The 19,340-nt window shown below is 24.5% G+C and overlaps 3 protein-coding genes across 7 annotated transcripts; 1 reads left to right on the forward strand and 2 right to left on the reverse strand.

The window, feature by feature from the left end:
* Window positions 1–698: 698 nt before the first annotated feature.
* LOC145322269 (uncharacterized) lies at window positions 699–10,432 on the reverse strand. Of its 2 annotated transcripts, none has more exons than XM_080164144.1 (15): window positions 10,278–10,432; window positions 10,153–10,222; window positions 10,061–10,091; window positions 9,957–9,994; window positions 9,809–9,882; window positions 9,561–9,622; window positions 9,401–9,504; window positions 8,650–8,741; window positions 5,221–5,290; window positions 5,065–5,164; window positions 4,721–4,794; window positions 4,160–4,193; window positions 3,689–3,726; window positions 3,559–3,634; window positions 699–956 (listed from the first exon to the last, which is right to left on the reverse strand). In XM_080164144.1, the coding sequence occupies exons 1-15, from the start codon at window positions 10,333–10,335 to the stop codon at window positions 921–923; spliced, it is 957 nt and encodes a 318-aa protein (XP_080020270.1). In that variant the 5' UTR covers window positions 10,336–10,432; the 3' UTR covers window positions 699–920. The 2 variants fall into 2 exon arrangements, with proteins under 2 accessions (XP_080020270.1, XP_080020271.1); XM_080164145.1 differs by having other exon boundaries at window positions 699–3,339.
* On the forward strand, window positions 5,260–14,727 carry LOC145322270 (neuronal calcium sensor 2-like). 4 transcript variants are annotated; one of them, XM_080164146.1, is made up of 11 exons: window positions 5,260–5,281; window positions 12,166–12,267; window positions 12,334–12,378; window positions 12,435–12,487; window positions 12,545–12,643; window positions 12,724–12,847; window positions 12,904–12,938; window positions 14,089–14,164; window positions 14,220–14,301; window positions 14,430–14,461; window positions 14,528–14,727. In XM_080164146.1, exons 1-10 carry the CDS (start codon window positions 5,263–5,265, stop codon window positions 14,446–14,448), a joined length of 654 nt encoding a protein of 217 aa, XP_080020272.1. In that variant the 5' UTR covers window positions 5,260–5,262; the 3' UTR covers window positions 14,449–14,461; window positions 14,528–14,727. The 4 variants fall into 4 exon arrangements, with proteins under 4 accessions (XP_080020272.1, XP_080020273.1, XP_080020274.1 ...); XM_080164147.1 differs by lacking the exon at window positions 14,430–14,461; XM_080164148.1 differs by lacking the exon at window positions 12,545–12,643.
* LOC145322271 (guanylyl cyclase-activating protein 2-like) lies at window positions 10,305–11,938 on the reverse strand. Its single transcript, XM_080164150.1, has 9 exons — window positions 11,793–11,938; window positions 11,687–11,733; window positions 11,556–11,631; window positions 11,444–11,500; window positions 11,272–11,384; window positions 11,155–11,205; window positions 10,932–11,001; window positions 10,749–10,834; window positions 10,305–10,691 (listed from the first exon to the last, which is right to left on the reverse strand). The coding sequence occupies exons 1-9, from the start codon at window positions 11,865–11,867 to the stop codon at window positions 10,628–10,630; spliced, it is 639 nt and encodes a 212-aa protein (XP_080020276.1). The 5' UTR covers window positions 11,868–11,938; the 3' UTR covers window positions 10,305–10,627.
* Window positions 14,728–19,340: the final 4,613 nt, after the last annotated feature.

The raw sequence follows: 19,340 nt of genomic DNA on the forward strand, positions 1-19,340 counted from the left end.
AACTTAAAAATAGAAAAAAAATTTAAAAAAAACAAAAATTTTTTTTCTCTTTTTTTGAAAATACAGGGTGTCCAAAAAATATGAAAATATTGATCTGGTCAGAAAACACTATGGCCAAACATACTAAGACACATATTAGAGTAATTTGAAAAAAATAGCCAATTTGGACCAAGTTTTAGCTCTACAGACGCAAAAATCACATTTACAGGGTGTCCCAAAGTGATATTTGACAACCGTATAGTCCCGGGTGGTCCTAACCGTTATATACCACATATGCACACAGATAAAACACAGGATTTAAGCCAAAAAAAATGATTTTTTTCGGACAGGTATTTTGGGTATTACGCTAGATATCCAAAATACACTTTTTGTTGGACACCCTGTAAAATTAGAGTTTTGGCCAAAATAGCATTATTTGCGCTTTTTACATGAATAAACGATCATTTTGGTGTATAAAATGTATAGATTGGATGTAAGATTGATGAAAAAATTAATTTTTAAAATTGTGAAAAAATGGGTGTTTTTTACATTTTTGTTACCTACCTTCATAGATAGCTAGATATCTAGACATCCAGGGACTCTGAAACTTTTTTTTGGCCATCCAGCATCCTTGAATGACCCAACGGACCAAAATATAGAGTATTAACAAAATCGGAGAGGTAGTGCAGAAAAGTGGTACATTTGACAAATAATGCACCATACATAAATTTTTCTAAACTACATAAATATAATTAATTAATATTTATTTTTTAGGATCACATTTAAGGTATTGATTGATTGTCTGAGTAAAAAATACATTCATTAATACATTTTACGTTTACTAAATTAGTTTTAGATTAATATCTATTAATTTGCTAAAAAAAACGTATAGCTAGAATGTCTGTTATAGACATTTTTAAAAATGCATTTTATCACTAAATTTAAATCTCGCCAATAATTTCATTGTGTTCCAGCACCTGCAAATATATTTTTTTAAAATTTGTATTATTTAAAAATGGTTTTGTTGTAGCTTATACCCATGACGAAAATAATTTAAAATAAATTTACAAGTCTAAAATGGGGGAAAGGGCAACACACAGTAAAAATGACGAACTCTTAACTTGCTCCCGATTATTAGTTTAGATCGATTTAACTTGTTTTTACCTACTTTAATTATAAAATAAAATTAAAAAAGACAAAAATTAAAACTAATAAAATTTGTTTAGAAAGCAGCATTTCCATACAAAATTACTTCCCTCACTGATTCACAGATAATATATTTGGCTATTTATTAGTGCCTAAAAGTAAATTAGTCAAAAAATACAAGGTTTAAAATACCAATTAAAGCGTTGTGCAAAGCTTAAAAGTTACATAAAAACAAATTTTATGTCAAAGTTACTTTATAATTCACTTTCTTTGTCAATTCGTCCGTTATGCAATTGAGAAAAAGACCAACACTTACAAAAAACCAATACATATCTATATAATAAATTTAATAATACAGTAATAGTTATTTCTTGTATCGTATTATAAAATGCTTTCCGCGGATATAGAATGTACAATTATAAGATTAAAACTAGTTTTTATTTGTTATGGCTGCCTTTATCTGTGTAGATGTTAGCTACACACTGCTGGAATTGTAATTGCTTTGGATGTACAATTTTAAGTTTTCTTTTGACAGCAGACCCAAAAATTAGTGTCTCCTTTGGCATTAAATTTTATTATTATTTACTAATAGCAATTTTTGTCCTCTAGGATTCTTTTTTTTTTGCTAAAAATTTTAAAATAAAAATAGCTTGTTTCAGCGTTGTTTCTGCAATTTCATAAAAGGATTACCATTCGTTGCAAAATGTTTTAGAGTAATAATTTGTATTAATACTTATTAAAAGTGTCGGTCTTTTGTGGGTGTTGGTCTTTTGTAGAACCGACTTGTTAGTTTGTTGTAGCAACGCCATTTTTTTGGCTCCTATTTTAAGATAAACTGCTGAAATTTTTAGTAAACTTTTTTATTAATATGCCTATAATACTGTGTTACTGTTACTTAAGTTTTTGTAATTTTTTATTCCTTTTCAGTATTCAAGATAAATAGCTAAAATTTTCAAAAAAAAATTAATTTTACGTTATTTACGTTCAAAATAGTGTTATTAAGATTTGTTTATTAATTATGGTGCAAACTCGATTCCTAGATTTTTAGGTTTTTGTGATTTTCTGGATTGAACATGATTTTTTTTTTAATATTTCTATAAAGTTTAATTATGATTTTTCTAATTGCGGTGCTAGATCGATTAAAAAATTTTTTAGTTTTCATGATTAGTAGGTTGCGTAATTTAAAAAACTTCGTAATTTCATTATTTTATTAAATTTAATGATTATTGTATGACACTGTTTTAAATTTTTTTCATATTTCTATTTATAAATTTTGAGTTTTGCTACATATAGATGTTGTCATCCTTATTTAAAGAAAATTTTTAAAAATAATTTTAATATAAAATGTTATAAATACTAAATTAACATATTAACATAAATTAACTAATTCGAAAAAAATAGCAAAACCTTTAAGTAATTTTAAGCTGTCATAACAGGACACTTATAATTACAAATGATGATATTTAGATATTTTTTAAAGTTAATGTCATTTGTACATGAAAAAAAATTTTCTTTAGATTTTTAATTCACTGCATTCCAAAATCTTTTATATTTAACCTTTTGTCCTTTTTTTGATTACAAACTGAGATGTCTTAATTCTCAAACTTTTGATATTTCAGATTAATACATTTCTTTCTAGTATATTTTAAAAACATTTTTTAAACAACCTTGATGTCTATTTTTTACAAATATTTCCTTCATTGATGCCTTTTCTTCCTACTTTTATCTCCTACCAAAACATGCAAGCTCGGTGCTAGCTACCTTTTCGAATTGAATTAAAATAGAAATATTTAATCTACAATGCAACAGAACTTCTGTTAGGTTCTATTTTCTATATCTTTAAGTATATTTTCATGTGTGGTAAAGTAAATTAAAAACCTGCACTTGCAACCTTTAATATGCTTTCTTAGACCCCCTATCCTAGAAGTTTTAGAACATAAAAACTGTATTTCCTGTCCTTCGCTGATCTACAACTTGATCTTGATAAGCAATAGTTTCACCAAATTTAGACCTTATTTTATTAATAAACAGAGTTAGCTCAAGCTACATTGTCTCCTAAGATGTCATAACTATACCTTCGCAAATTTTAAATATTGCAGGTGTTCAAAGGAGTCTAGTATTAGGAAATGTAATAGTAGTATTATACTTATAATTATTTAACAAAATCCAAACTACTTTACAATATCCCTTTTACTTACAATTAAGGGAAAATTGCTGAAAATAAAAATAAAAATATCAGACAAAATGTTGTGATTGTAACAAATATTAATAATTGTAAACTTTTTAGGCGATATTTATGTAGAATGCCTAATCCTAATGTAATAATTTTATTTTTACATAACTTAAATTTTAAGATTAAACTATGTATGCACTACTACCAGTTTTACCTTACTATTTTTTTCCTAACAGTAATAAATATTATTTTTATCTTACTTTTATTAGTTCTTGTGTGTTGATGTCATTTATCATTTCAATTGCTTCTCTTGAATTTTTTCTCCAATAGAAAAACCTTTAATAAGAAGTAGTTATTGTAAAAAATAATGTTTTAGTTTAAAATATTTACCTTGTATCTTTAAAAACACACAAAGTGTTACTTTTTTCCTAAAAAAAAAAAAAAATCAAATTTTAATTGTTAAAAGGATTAAAAAATATATAATCTAGCTATTACTAATTAAAAGTTAACAAAAAATTGAAAAAGCTCTATAAAGACTAACTTTTATGTTTACTTAGCTGATTATTTTTTAAAATTTCTAAGATTCTTTGATAAAAAAAGCATGTGCTTAAAAAAAATAAAAAAAATTCAATGAATAGTCTTATTTTTATTAAGTTTTATATAACATAAGTTATTCGCCAAATAGTTATTTTATATCCAGTTTAACCATTACTAATTCTTTTTTGCCTCAACATCATATTTATTTTCTTTATCTGTAATTTCTTTTATTAATGAATAAATTTTAACTAAGTTATAAATTTTGTTTAGGTTATCCGAAATTTTTTTTTTTATTTACATTTAAAAGTTTTCAAATTTTCTTACCTGAAAAACTAGCAAAAAACTGTTAAATGATGACCCTGTTGATAAAAAATTAAAATACTATTTAAAATGAAAAAAACTCTCCAAAATAACACAGAATAATCTTGTTTTAGTCAGTCAATAGATGGAATGACAACATTAAATAGTTAAAATTTATGAAAAAACTTTTGAAAAATTAATTAAAGACCATAAAAAACAAATAACTTAATTAAACAGAAAAAATACAAAACCTTATAAATAACGAAAACTTTAAAATCTATAAATAAAAAAAAAACTTTGTAAAATATGTAAAATGTAAAACTAATAAATTTATAAAATTTTAACTCTGTTTTAAAATTTAAAAAAAACAACAAATAATTTAAGATTAAAGAATTAATTTAGTTACAATGTATAGATTAAATGATCATAAAAATAGGAATTTTTACTAAAAAAATGTAATATATAATTTTAAAAAAGAAATTCACGTTTTTTTTATAGCGATACGGATTGAAAAACAAAGTGAAATTTAAAGTAGATTTGTTACTTAAAAACAAAAAAATTTTGTTAACAAAAATAGAATTTTTTCCTATTAAAAGAAGTGTGTGAGACAAATCAATTATCCAAACGCTGCTTATGTGTTTTCTTTCTTCATTTAAAACCTTAAAAAAAAAAAAAATAATATTTTTAAAATTTTAAATAAAGTGCAAATCACGATAAAATGTTGCTGTTTACAAGTAGTAAAACAATTTTGTCGACAGCTTATCGTCTATATTATACTTGCTGACTGTCAAAAGGCATAAAAAGACACCTATAATATCTAAAAAATCTAATAACGCACAAAAGATATTGCTGAAAAAACTGCTTTATGAAATTGATTATTTTAGATTTTACATTTCAATAAATTATATTTAAAAATAAAAAATACTTACTAAATGCAGGACAATTTCGTACGCTGTAAGGAATGTTCTTGGTAAATGGCAAAAAATTATAAACATTGGAACAAGCATTGACTTTGCAAACTTTTTTAAACTAAAAAAAACATATGAGTATTTAGGTTCTATTTGTTTTATGTTAAAAAAATGTACCTAATTGAAGTATTTTCTTTTTTTATTATTTTCAGGTTAAATATGATTATAAAAATCATTGGTAAGATGCCTAAAAAATTTTTTATTTTTAATTTTTAGCAAAAGTAGGCTAAAAAGATTTTAGAAGATTGCTCAGTTCTAAAGTCACATGTCCCTATATACTAAAAGAGGTTAAAATCAAATTTTATTTTGCAGACTTTTTGAAAAAATCCGCAAAATATTTTTTTTCATTTTTGTCTAAAATTTTCTAAAAATACGGTAAAAAATGTTAGAGTAGGCTTTTCAAAACTTGTTTTTCTCAGCTTATAGTTATCCCTAAAAATTGTAAACATACTAACAAAAAATTAAATAAAATCTTATGTTAATAACCCTTTTACGATTTTGTTTTATTTTTGTAGATTTTTAATGTAATTTTGGTGGATTTTTAACAATTTTGCCCAACTAAGCGATTAGTGGGGCAATTTTTTTTTAAGAATCGACCTCTGTACTCCTACAAATTATTAAATGTGTTGATTTACACGTTTTTGATTGTCAAGCAAGTTTAAAGGAAAAGATTAAGGTATTAATCATGTTTTAACTCTGAAAATTGTGCGTTTTAGAACAAAATTAGTATCTTTTCTTCAATGTGTTAAAGTTGATGGCGTTGCTAAAGTCAAAACAAAAAAAAATTTTGTATTATTTAATGACTAAATGAATTTTTTTTGACAAATTATCAATGCTTTATGTATGTTTAACAATTAAGGATGGTTTTTAGGCATTAAAAAGTATTTCGTGAGTTCAATAGTATTCCAATTATTTTTGTCTCAAATGTAAAAATTATAATCAAATACATTCAAATGTACATGTGCATTAGGGCAAGTTCATATCGAAATTAGACAAAGAAGGGATATGCAACAGATAAAATTAACCTTTAAAACATTTCTGGTTAAAAAAGAATTTTAAAAAATTGAATTTCAGAACGCGACTACTAAAAAATATATTTGATTGCTTTTTAAAATGCAAAAACGACATTCAATATTTTTTTTGAATCAAAACTAAGGCTTTATGGTGCTCTGTAAAAGGCCTTGAAAATCTAAAACAGGAACTTTTGTCCGTTTCAAAATATTTCGTTCCTAGCCTTAGAAATCACTAAAAAAACATGTAAAAAGGTTAATTGAGAATTGTCTTATTTGCAGAGTTTTTTTTTGATTTTATTAGGCTAGGAACGAGATTTTTTAAAATGGTCAAAAGTTCTTGATTTTACTCCTCAATGACTATCCTAAGAGCACCATGGAGTTCTGATTATATAGATTTTTGACTCCTATTTACAAATAGCTATACAATTGAATGTCTTTCGTCAGCGGTTTTAAGACTAAATTTTAAATCATTTAGAGGTGTATTATACTCATACAAATCATTTGCAGATCCCCGCTTTGGCCTCAGAAAAAAATGTCCAAAATCAACTCACTTTAATGTGCATTGTTTGATTGTGCACCTTCTCCTCGTAAATCCTTTAGCTAAAATCCTAGGGTACCAGAAGAACTTAGGTGATGTTGTTTACCAACATCCATTTCACCCTGACTGGTCTAAATTGATGAAAAGGCTAAGACTTCAGGGATCTAAATGGATAAAAAAAAAATAACTAAAACAGTGATGTACGATTACCTCTGTTGACGATTACCTCTTATGTATTTTAATATTAGTAGTTGAAATGTTTTGACACTCAACTTAATCTAAAGAATAAAAAAAACCTTAATTAAGCAAAAAATATACAGATAAGCCCCTCGCCAGAGTTGGTTATACAAAAAACTTTTGAGATGGTTTAAATGGGCTATGTTAGGTTAAGAAAAAGATAATGAAAAAAGTCCACTGCAGGGGTAACCTAAAAGATAGTTATAAATAGGTGAGTTTAGGAATAAAATACACAAATACGCCCCTTACAGGGGTTAGGCAGTTGTTAAGGTATTTCTACTCAGTAGAATTCGATAATTGCGTATAATAAGAACTTTGCTCTGATTTTTTTTTTTTTTTATGCATTTGCTATTCAACTCAAGTTGTCCGTTTTTTCCTTCATTATTTTTTATGTTTAGCTTTTACAGATGTTTTTATTCTAGTCTTTTTTTTAAAATCACATAGTTCATTGACCTTACTTCTTATAGCTTCTTATAGGTCCTAAAAAGGTTTATAACTTTAATAAGAAGGGAACCAACAGCTTTTTAAAAAAATCCTTCCCCTTCTTCTATGATAACCAACTCTTGCGGGGGTCTAATTTGTATATTTTAAAACACAACCTAAACTTTGAAAAATATCTAAACAAATTTTGCCCTATCATAATATCCACTGCTGCTATGTCGGGCACTTGACAAAAATAGCAATAGTATAGGGGGAATGTCTTGGTCCGTAAACAAACGCAACTCATTAGGACTTTTCAGTGATCTTAAGGGATAAGACAATGAAATTTAGATTGGGTTAGTAACCCCTCTATAGATTAAAATTATGTGTAGAAAAGTTTTAACGCTGATAATTAAGCACCAACTAATCAAAATTTAACTAAAAGACCTAAAGTTTTTAAGCCAATCAATAACTTTAAGTGGTTATAAAACATTTGTTACCAGTGTAATTTATTGTACAATGTTTCTTCATTGGGTTTTGAAGAGGAAAGGGGAAGAAGGGTGATTTTTTTACACTAGTTCTAAATTTTTATATAAAAAATAAGGTTTTTTTATTTGTTAGATCAAGTTGTGTGTCCATATGTTCAAATTAATAATAATAACATGCAAAAGAGGTCATCTTTTTTCGAGATGTACATCATTTTATCGACTATTGTCTTATTTCTTTAGATCCAATGAGTTTTGGTCTTTCAATCAATTTAGATTAGTTCGGGATGGATGAAAGTTGTGTTTTTTGCTAAGATGGGGTTAGGTATTAACTCTGGTACCTTAGATTTTTTATTCTGGTACCCAAGGTTAATCATTCTAATACTTAAGGTTTTTTTTTAATTCTGGTACTCAAGGTTTTTATTTAGGTTGCAATATTTAGCTAGAGGAATGATAAGGGGTTAGGATGCCCAATCAAACCATGCACATGTACATGTTAATGCAATTGATGATACTTTTTACATTAAGCAACATAGATATAAAACCATACAATGCACTTTTAAAATGTTTAAAAACTAGAAAAGATAAGCTTTCCATTGGTATGTCTAACATCTTTTTAGGAAATCTATGGGCTGAGCTATTTTTCAGATTTTCTCAAAAAGCCCCTAAAATAAAATTTATTTTGTACCTTTTTTAGTATACATGTGACCCTAAGGCTGTGCAATCTGCTTAAATAGGTATTTTCAAAAACCTGGAATTTTTTTACCCTTCTTGTGTTAGTATTAATATTTTTTTTTTAATTTAATTTTTTAAAAGTATTTTAGGTAAAAATAATTATTATTAACATACTTACTAAAAAATAATAAATGCGGTACCATAAACAACAACAAAAAAGTTTTACTACGTCTAAATTCAGAAACTTCAACTTCATAATATACAGATTGACTAAACAAAAAAATGTTAAAAGGTATAAAAAGTACCTAACCATCTAAAAAACAAGGATAAGAACATCCATAAAAGCGAAGCACTGAAACTGTAGAACAAACGGACATTAACACTTGTATAGTGTCTGAACTGAATAATCAGAATTTAAAAGTATAAGATTCGAAGCAAAATTGTAAGTAAATTTGTTGAAAAACTGCTTGATACAGGATAATGTTTATGGACATACTTACATCTTTAGGACTTGATTATAGAGTTGCTTCGCTTAAAATATTGTTCTTTGTTGTCCCAGGAATCAACATACTAAAAATCAGATCAAACGGATAATTAGATCACATAAAAATTTGTTGTTAAAAAAGTAGAAAAATCAACATGTTTAAAATGGACGTACGGACATTCTGGTAATGATTATAGAGTTGCTACGCTTTCTAAATCGTACCTAACTACTACAGTAATCACCATGCAAAGTTTGAAATCGATAGGACAATTCTAACATGCCTAACATACACGGACTGACCCTAATTATAGAAAAGCTTCGCTTTTAATAATCCTTTTTACTGACATTAAAAGTTTTTTAAAAAAATATAAAGTAAATTTTATTTCACTTTACTCATAAAAATTATATCTAAAAATGTAAAATTTTTGTAATGATAATTTTTTACCTTAAAAAGTCCCAAATGCGGTTAGTTTGAAGTTCAAAAAACTTTGGAATGTTGAATAAAACAGTTACTCCAAAAGAAATTCCGAGATAAAAAGTTAAATTTGACTAAAAAAAAACTTTTTTAAAACTGTTCTAAAAACAACTAAATTACTTTTTTTTACCTTTTGCTCAGAACTATTCTTTTGTTTTTGCAAAAAAATGCAAACTAAAAGGAGACAACTAACTAAAATAAAGTGTTTTATGAAATTAATTTTCTATTTTGTTGTAAAAACTATATATTTAAAAAGAACTATAAAAAAAAGCAATTATTTAGCCAATATATAAAGAAATTTTTTACAAAATTTTTAAATTTTAAAAAAAAGTTTCATAATTTTAAATATGACTAGAAACTCTACACAATAAAATATACCTCCTAAAAAAATTGAATTTCCTGCTAACAAATATGGTAACAATCTTTGATGAACAACCTCTTCATAAGAAAAACTAGAAAAAAAACGTGTTTATGACAACAACAAAAAATTTTATACAAAATTTTTTTTTTATTGAAAAAAGTTTACCTTATATTTTGCAAACAAAAGCACAAAAAGTAAAGAATCTAAAAAAATGTTTTTTAATATTTTTGACATTTAAATTGTAAAACAATGAAGTGTTTAAAACGTACCAAGACACCAATATCTGAAACTGTTTGAAATCTACAAGAAAAATTTTTAATTATTTTTTAAAAAACATTTGCAATAATTTTAAAAACATTACCTTAAAAGTATAGTTAAAGTATGATCTTTTACATTAGTTTTGCAAACATAACAAAAAACACCTGCGTTTACTAAAAAAAAAAAATTGACTAAACAACCTAATTAATTTTTAGTTTTTATTGTTACCTATGATTCCAAAAATTAAAAGAATAGTTTGAACTAAAGCTGTATAATTATAATTCATTTTTTAGAAAAAAAACAACATAATTCAAACTAAAACATAACAAGTGTTTTTGCATGTGTTTACAAAAATTAACTGAACTACCTTTTTATCCTCTGTAAAAGAAAGAGCAAAAATTCTCGTTAAGAGAATTTACAGTGTATGGAAAAGAAACCTTACACATTTGTTAAGATTTGAAAATTTTTAAAAAAAAACTATTTTTTAAATACAAAAGTTTAATTAAAAAATCCAAATTTGTTATAAAAATTTATTTTTATTCATAATTTTACAAAAATTTGAGATAAATTAGTTTATTTTATTGTTCACAAAGCATTTCATAGATAAATTTACTGTTTATAGCATTTGAAACAAACTCTTCTCTAAAAAAGAAAACAATGATTAGTAAATAGTTTGTTTTGTTACTAAAATAATAATACCTAGAAATTTCACCATCGTTGTTAATATCAATTGCTGACATAACGTCATTTGTACAATCTTCTATTTCTTCCTGTGAAACTTCTATCTAAAATATATATTATTCAAAATTATTGCTTATTTTAACAAAACAAGCTACAAAAACTAAAACAAAATAAAGCTTTTTCTTTGAAAAAAAAATGTACCTGCGACATTGAAAAAAGACTTGAAATCATTGCTTTAATTTCTTCTTTGTCAATAGTTCCTCCGCCATCTCTAAAAAAAATTACAATATTTAAAAATTGTTTTGTTTTTTCAAATTTTTTTTACTAAAATTAAGTTAGTTTTGTCTGCAAATATAAAAGTAATCAATAAAATTTACTAAATAAAGATAAATTTAAAAATTCAACATAATTCAAATTTATATACCTGTCAAAAACATTAAAAATCCATCGTAATTTATCTTCAGGGGAATTTAACCTAATAAAAAGTTATATTTTTAAAAATTTAAATTTTTTTTTAAACCATTAGTTTTTTTAAAGTTACTTTGTTGCGTTCAGTGCCATTATGTACTCAGAAAAATCCATTGTACCACTTTTATCATCATCAAATACTCGAAAAAGAGAATCTGCAAGAAATTCAATTTCGTCATGCAGCTCCTTAACAAAAAAAAAAAATTAAACTATAGTCAAATTGTAGACATTTTTTATTGTATTACTGTTTTTTGGTCTTCTTCTTCATTTTCCTCGTCAAAATTCTTTGATTTGCATGACATCTAAATAAATTTAATATTTTATAACCTTTTTTTTCTAATTAAATTTTTTTTGTACCTCAACTAGTTCAACAAACTTTATTTTTGTCATTGTTCCTTCAGGGCAAATTTCCATAAAAGAATTGTATTGATTTCTTAAAATAAAAAGAAATTAGAAGACTATTTTTTATATAAATTTACCTTAATTACCTTATTTCCTCAACTTTCATTTCAGTTTTGTTTGCTAAAACATCAAACTAAAAAAAAAATTATTACTTTTTATTTTTTATATTTTTTTGATGAAATTTTTGTATACCATAATTTTGTTTTTATCTTCTACGTTATTTTTTTTCTTTTTTTTTGAATCTTTGTAATTTCCTTTAGAATTCATTTTTATCGTTCTATGTCAAGTGTCTGAAAACTACTGCAACATACCAATTAAAAAGTTTTGGCTATTTAACCTCCAAAACAAGTAACTTTTACAATTTTTACAAAATAATAAAGTAATTATTAAGTTTTAAAACAACAAAAACATATTATTAATTTTATGAATGTTTGCACACAAAAAATCTGTTTGTTCTATAAATTTCTATTAAAAGTTTTAAAAAAAGTTTTCTAGAGATTATATTTGTTCTTGTTGTGTTTAAAATAGAAAGTTAGATAAAAGACACACCTATTACTTAATTTAGAAAGTTTTGTTAGTTGTCGTGTCTTTATCTTTCCTGTAAAAAGAATGGGCGCAAAAGGATCTAAAGAACGATTGTCAAAATATGATTTAGAATTTTTAAAAGGTAATTAGAATACATTATTTAAAACTTAAAAAACTAACATAAATATGCTAAATCAAACTATTTTAGTTAATACAAGATATGATGAAAACACTATAAATGAATGGTTTAAAGGTATTGTCTTAAACATTATTTTTAAAAAAGATTTGTTTTGATAAATTTTTTATTAGGGTTTATGGCAGATTGTCCAGATGGTAAACTTTCCCCAACCTCATTTATGCAGGTTATAACAAACTTTAATTATTTGTTGACGCAAAAATAATTTAGAATGCATTTTTAGATTTATTCAAAGTGTTTTCCAAACGGAAACGCAAATGAGTTTTGTGACCATGTTTTTCGAACATTTGACAGCGATAAAAATGGTTTTATAGATTTTAAGGTAAAAATTTACCAATATTTTAAAAAACATTAAAATAAGAAAAAAGAAAATTATTGTTATAAAAAAAAACATTTTTATAGGAATTTTTGTTAGCTATTGATGTTACATCAAGTGGAAGTCCTGAAGAAAAACTTAACTGGGCTTTTAGTATGTATGATGTTGATGGAAATGGTTGGATTGATTTACCGGAAATGACAAAAATAGGTGTATAAAACATTTTTTTAAAGTTTTTTTTTATTTTAAATGAATTTTTTTTTCAGTTAAAAGTATTTACAACATGATGGGTCCTCAACAGGTTATTCTTTTTTTATTTCTTTATTGATTTTTTCATAGGTTTGCTATTAAATTTTAAAAAACCTAAACATTTTAAATATGTTTTAAAAAAAGTACAAAAAATATTGTTTTTTAAATAAATTTTTACCTTAGTTTTAATGAATTTTAGAAAATTGTGTTTTGTTAAAATTAGATCAAACCATTTTTAACCATGTTTTTAAAAAAAAGGTGTTTTAACTTTTATTTTTAAGCTAGTTGGTGTTTTTAGTAAGTAATAGATATAAATAAAATTTTTTTACAGAATTTAGATAAGCAATTAATTTTTTTTGTAGACTTTTTTTATTTTTAAGTATTAAAAAAAAATTATTGAGAATCAATTTTTTAATTCTTGTTTTACTCAAAACTTTGAACATAAAAACAAGCATTAAAAATATAAGTTAATAATATTAGTACTTTAAAACCGACTTAATATTTTTAAAACTTAAAATACCTTAAAAACAAAAAGTTTATAAAAAAAACAGATTGCATATTAAAAAAAAAGGGATTGGTTTTTAAAATCTGTAAAGGTTTAAAACAGTAGTAGAACAAAAAAAAATTTAGTTTAACTTTCAAAAAAATTTCTTTTCTATAGTTCTTTTCAATAAGAAATACGCATATTTAGTAAAATTTTTGTTCTATTACGATTTTTAAGCCCTAAAACACACTTTTACAGATTTTATCAGAAACTTTTCCCTATTTTTATGGTAAATTTTACATCTATCTTAAAAACACTGACTAGCTATAAAAATGAACATAAGACAGCTTTTTTTGAGAAAAAAGTCATAAAAATTATAAAAAATTTATTTTTTATTTTAATTTTTAGCTTATTTGGTTTTTTTATGTAAAATAAATTATTTTTTGAGTCAGCCTTTTTTTATCATTTTTTTATGAATATACAAATCCTAATTAACTATAAGTAAATATATTTTTTTGTTATAATAACAGTTAGTTGCTTTAAAAAAAGTCTTTACATATCACAATAGAATTTACTAAAAAAATAAATTTAAAAGCTGCTTTTCTTTTTTAAATATATTTGTTTGAGACAGAGACAAGTTAGACATTTATTTATGTGTCAATTGCTTCTTTTATATCGATTTTTGCTTTTTTTTATTTGTTTTTCTGCTACTTTTTAGCAATTAGCTTTGGATAATTTTGAAACTCCTGAAGCTAGAGCAGAAGGAATTTTTAAAAGAATGGATATAAATTCAGGTAAAAAAAATTTAAAAAATATTTTAGTAAACAAATAATAAAAAAAAACATTTAGATGGTAAAGTTACGCGTCAAGAGTTTGTGAGATGCTGTTTAGATGATCAAAAACTGATTGAACTTTTAACTCCCCACACAACGTAATAAGTCTCATTTTTGTTGTAAAAACATTTTGTGACAATGTAAAACAACTTTTAATAAACTTTGAAATATTTTTTTTTATATGTGTAATATTTTTTTTGAAACAGGACAAAATTTGCATTTTTAGGCCTTGTTTTATACAGTAGAAGAATATTTATGGTAATTTTTTTTAAATGCAAATTTTGTTCTTTTATTTAGCACATTTTTTTTTTTTTTAATTTTTAGATGGTAATGAAGAGAAAAAAAGAACACCTATGTTTTTTCGCTACTGTTTTACTATATTTTTTTTTGTTAAAATTTTTAAAAAACTGCAATTAGCATAAAAAATTGTTAAAAGTTCCTTTAATAATAAAAAAAACTTTGAAATTTACTGTTGACGCATTGTGTTTTTAGGCAATGAAACAAATAAATAATCTTTAAAATTAGTTATTTTTTGCCTATATTAACTCTACACAATTTTTTTTTATCTTATTTTCTGTGTGTAAAAGTAAAAATTTCAATCTGTAATGTTTAATTTACAGGCAGAATTTATTACTCGAATAAAGCAAAACTATTTCCTTATTTTAAAACTCACATGGTCCATTAATTTCTAAAATGCTTGTTTTTTTTAGCTGCTATTAAAATTAAATGGCTTAAATTTTTAATAAACATTATAATCAAACAATTAAACTTTTTTGTTTGTTGTAAAAACAAAGATTTTTTTGATTTGTTATTTAACATAAATAGCTAAAAATATTTTCTACGCTAAAAATTATCTAATGCACATTTTATTTTGTCTGCTTGACTTCTATTTTCTCTAAAAATGGTATATAAGTTTAATTACTAAAACTAAAATTACCAAAAAAAAAGTAGGGTTATTTAACATAAATAGCTAAAAAAACAAGGATGACAACATCCATAAGTAGCGAAGCAAAAAAAATATGTATAAGAAATTAAAAATTAGTTGTCAAAAGCATGTATATTAGGAAAAAAATCACGAAACCTTTTTAACATTTGTTTTTAATTTCTTGATATTTATATTTCAGTACTATGACTAACAGACTGTCAGTGAAAGTAAATGGATGCTCAAAACAACAAGAAATTTAATTTTGATATTTTTAACTACAAAAATTTTAAAAATCGGACCATAAACACCAAACATGTGAGGAAAAATGTAAAAAATATGAAAATAGCCAAAAACCTGCAAAAAGGCAGTCTGACCGCCATTAATGTTTTCTTAAAACGACAAAAAACTAAATTTTGATATCTATACCTGAAAAACTTTATAAATCGGACCATAAACACCAAAGGTATAGAGAAAATGTAAAAAATACAAAAAATAGCCTAAAATCTGCTTAAAGGCAGTCTGACCGTCAAAATTGTTTTATTTAAAAGACTGAAAACTTAATTTTGATACTATAACTAAAAAAAAATTTGGAAATCGGACCAAAAACACCAAAGATATGGACAAAAATGTGAAAAATACAAAAATAGCCTAAAACCTGCTAAAAATCGGTTAAACCGCCATTAATGTTTCATAGTTTATTGTGCTCCTTAATATTGGGAATGTTGTCAAAAAATTTCAGCCTTTTATCTTTTATAGGAGCCAAAAAAATCACGTTTCCCCCAAACTAAGACATACAGACAGACGGACATTGCAAGTAATAGAGTAGCTTCGCTACTTAAAATTTAAAAATATTTTCTACGTTGATCCAATGCAAATTTTATTTTGTCTGCTTAATTTCTATTTTATCTAAAAATGGTAATAGTTATTTCTCGTATCGTATTTTATTTATTTCAGCGGATATAGAATGTACAATTATAAGATTATAACTAGTTTTTCTTGCTCTGAAGTGCCAGACGCACCGGGTAAAAAAAACTGGATATAATACAATGGTAAAAAACTGGATATAATACGATGCTAGACATAGTTATTTTTTGTTTTAGAGAAATTTTTTTATGTGTACTCCTTTGCACTAATGAATAAAGTTTGCAAGTTTGAATTTTGTTATTATAGTAATTAGGAAGAAAATGGAGTAAAAATATTGTATAATTTATTTCATATTTAAAGCTAAACTTTTTACTACAAAAGTTGGTTTGTTTATCTTTACGCTTATAACAAAGAATTCTTACTAAAAATCTAATTGGAAAAGATCTAATGCCAGAAATATGAATATTTAAAAAACTTGTTAAACTAATAATAACCAAAAAATTAAAAATTATTGTGTAATAGTTATTTCTCGTATCGTATTAAAAACGGCTTTTCGCGGATATAGAATGTACAATTATAAGATTAAAACTAGTTTTTTTAGCCCGTGGTGCCGAAGGCACGTGTCAAGTTTCAAATGTCAATCTTTTATACTTTGGCATTTGCAGTTAGACTAAAACAACAATTCTACAACACACGCTTCCCTTTTTATAGCTTTGGAGGTTTGGTGAGACAATAATTTGTTTTACCACTAATATTTGGTTTAATGGATGCAAGTTTAAGTCACACCAAAAACAAATTAAAAAATATTTAGATATTTTAAAAGACTGTATAATGTAAATGTTTGAATATATTTAAAAAAAAATTTTTTCTTATTATTTCAGACAGTAAAAATTAAATTTGGTGTTTGGGTACTTAGAACTGAAATCTATCTGAATGAAACCTCATCTCTACCTATAAGCTACGATGACAGACATGGAAGAGTGTAAAATTTTAAAGTATACTATAAGAAATGTTTTTGTATACGTCTATTTTCACAACTTATGGTCTCCAATATAGCTCATTTATAAAATGTTGGTTTCCTTATCCGTATTTATATTAAATCAGGGTTTTTCCACAATTAACCTACAGGTAAAAACTACTTGTAAAACTACACATTATAAAACACATTAATAAATTGGTAATTTTAAGCTTTTTAATTGTAAAGCAAGTTAAAAGGAAAATTTGAAAGTACAAAACTCATGTCAACTCTGTAATAACATGTATTTTTCTCTCTAATACTATTACTGTTGAATTTAACAAAATGTAAAGAAGGTGTATCAACTTTTTTGCTTTTTATTTAAGATAGCTAGCCGGTTATTAATGTAGTAGTAGATGTAAAATTTTTCATAGAATTCAGATATGCAATCGGTTTTTTTGTAGACCTCTTATTTTTTAAGTAATTTAAGTTTTCTTTTAAAAATAATTAAGTCGGTTTTAAGGTTCTAAAACGCAACAAAACAAAATTAGTAAGATCTTTAATTTGACACCTTACTTTTAAAATTCTGTTGAGTAATTATTGAAAAAATCAATTTTTTTTAACTTTGGTTTAATCAAAACTTTGAAGTAAAATATAATCTACCACAGAGATAAAAAATATGGGTTCATATATAACTTTAGAATCAGAAAAATATTACAAATTCATTGTAAGCAATTTATTGAAAAAAGTAAAAGAATAAAAATAATAAAAATGGCCTAACGTATTATTTTTTACAGGTAACATTGTAACTATTAAACTAGCCAATCACAAGTCTCAAAAATTGACTAATCGGGAAGCTTAACCTCAAAACCTCAAATAATAGAATTGACAAAAAAAAGGATAATGTTCATAGAATATATACAATAGATACTACAATGAAAATAGTGATACTTACATAAAGAACGAAAAATTATGAACAAATATGCTTTAATCTGTTTATACACTTCAAACCAATGCAGTTAAAAATGTTTTATTGTTTTTTGTGTTTAAAAAATATCTGTTACATTGTGTGTATATTTATTTAGGTTTATTTCAATTTTTAAGTTTTTAAGTTTTTCAACCCTTTAAAGCCAAAAATTATGATTCTTAACATAAACTTATATTTTTTATTATAGTTTTATAAAACTTTTTTTATTTAACTTACAATGGATTAATAAAACGAAAAATTATGAACAAATATGCTTTAATCTGTTTATACACTTCAAACCAATGCAGTTAAAAATGCTTTATTGTTTCTTGTGTTTTAAAAATATCTGTTACATTGTATGTATATTTATTTAGGTTTATTTCAATTTTTAAGTTTTCAAGTTTTTCAACCCTTTAAAGCCAAAAATTATGATTCTTAAAATAAACTTATATTTTTTATTATAGTTTTATAAAACTTTTTTTATTTAACTTACAATGGATTTATAATATTGTTCTGATTCTAAAGTTATATATGAACCTGTTTTTATGCCTGTGGAAGATTATATTTTACTTCAAAGTTTTGATTAAACCAAGGTTGAGAAAAATTGATTTTTTTCAATAATTACTCAACATAATTTTAAAAGTAAGGTGTCAAATTAAAGATCTTACTATTTCTGTTCATACTGGCCATTTTCTTTTTTTATTTTGTTGCTTTTAAGTACCTTAAAACCCGACTTAATTATTTTTTTTAAAAACTTAAATTACTAAAAAAATAAAAGGTCTACAAAAAACCCGATTGCATATCTGAATTCTATGAAAAATTTTACATCTACTACTTACTGAAAGAACCGGCTAGCTATCTTAAATAAAAAGCAAAAAAGTTGATACATCTTCTTTAGTTTATTTTTTATAAGGTTTAAGAATAGACAGACATATTCTGTTTTTCAGTTGAAAATTACGAAATAAAATTTTTTTAAAATAAGCTTTAGACATATATCAGATATATTTAGTTACCTATTCTTTTTAAATTAGTCATTTAACAATCTTTTGCGCCACAAAAATTAGAAAAAAAAAACAACTTTTGATAAAACTTGAAGATCTAATTTTTGCTGATGACCTAGTACTGTTTTAAAAGACCTACTCTAAAAAAGACCTACACTACAAAAGACTTACCTACAAAAGATCAACTCTACAAAAGATCAACACCTACAAAAGATCAACTCTACAAAAGACCAACATTAGAAAAACGTTAATGCAAGAAGGTCTAATGCTGCATAATTATAATGTCATGAAGAAAAAACCATGTAGCTAGCTGCATGGCAGTCTTAACTTTCATTCATGGGAAAATCTCTCATGACAGTAGTTGGTTCATAGGAAACCAAAGGAAGTAAAATGTAATAATACTTGAAAGTTTATTCTGAATCTTG

This window comes from Acartia tonsa, chromosome 6, assembly GCF_053477335.1.
Source record: "Acartia tonsa isolate MP-2025a chromosome 6, ASM5347733v1, whole genome shotgun sequence".
Lineage (NCBI taxonomy): Eukaryota > Metazoa > Arthropoda > Copepoda > Calanoida > Acartiidae > Acartia > Acartia tonsa.

Coding starts and splice junctions, on each gene's coding strand:
- LOC145322270 (XM_080164146.1), top strand. Junction 12,644..12,723: donor ATGGTTTTATAGATTTTAAG/GTAAAAATTTAC, acceptor ACATTTTTATAG/GAATTTTTGTTAGCTATTGA. Junction 12,848..12,903: donor ACCGGAAATGACAAAAATAG/GTGTATAAAACA, acceptor TTTTTTTTTCAG/TTAAAAGTATTTACAACATG.
- LOC145322269 (XM_080164144.1), bottom strand. CDS start 10,335: ATGAATTATAATTATACAGCTTTAGTTCAAACTATTCTTTTAATTTTT. Junction 10,223..10,277: donor TTTAATTTTTGGAATCATAG/GTAACAATAAAA, acceptor TTTTTTTTTTAG/TAAACGCAGGTGTTTTTTGT. Junction 9,623..9,808: donor AAATTCAATTTTTTTAGGAG/GTATATTTTATT, acceptor ACTTTATTTTAG/TTAGTTGTCTCCTTTTAGTT.
- LOC145322271 (XM_080164150.1), bottom strand. CDS start 11,867: ATGAATTCTAAAGGAAATTACAAAGATTCAAAAAAAAAGAAAAAAAAT. Junction 11,002..11,154: donor ATTTTTAATGTTTTTGACAG/GTATATAAATTT, acceptor AATTTTTTTTAG/AGATGGCGGAGGAACTATTG. Junction 10,835..10,931: donor GTCTTTTTTCAATGTCGCAG/GTACATTTTTTT, acceptor TATATATTTTAG/ATAGAAGTTTCACAGGAAGA.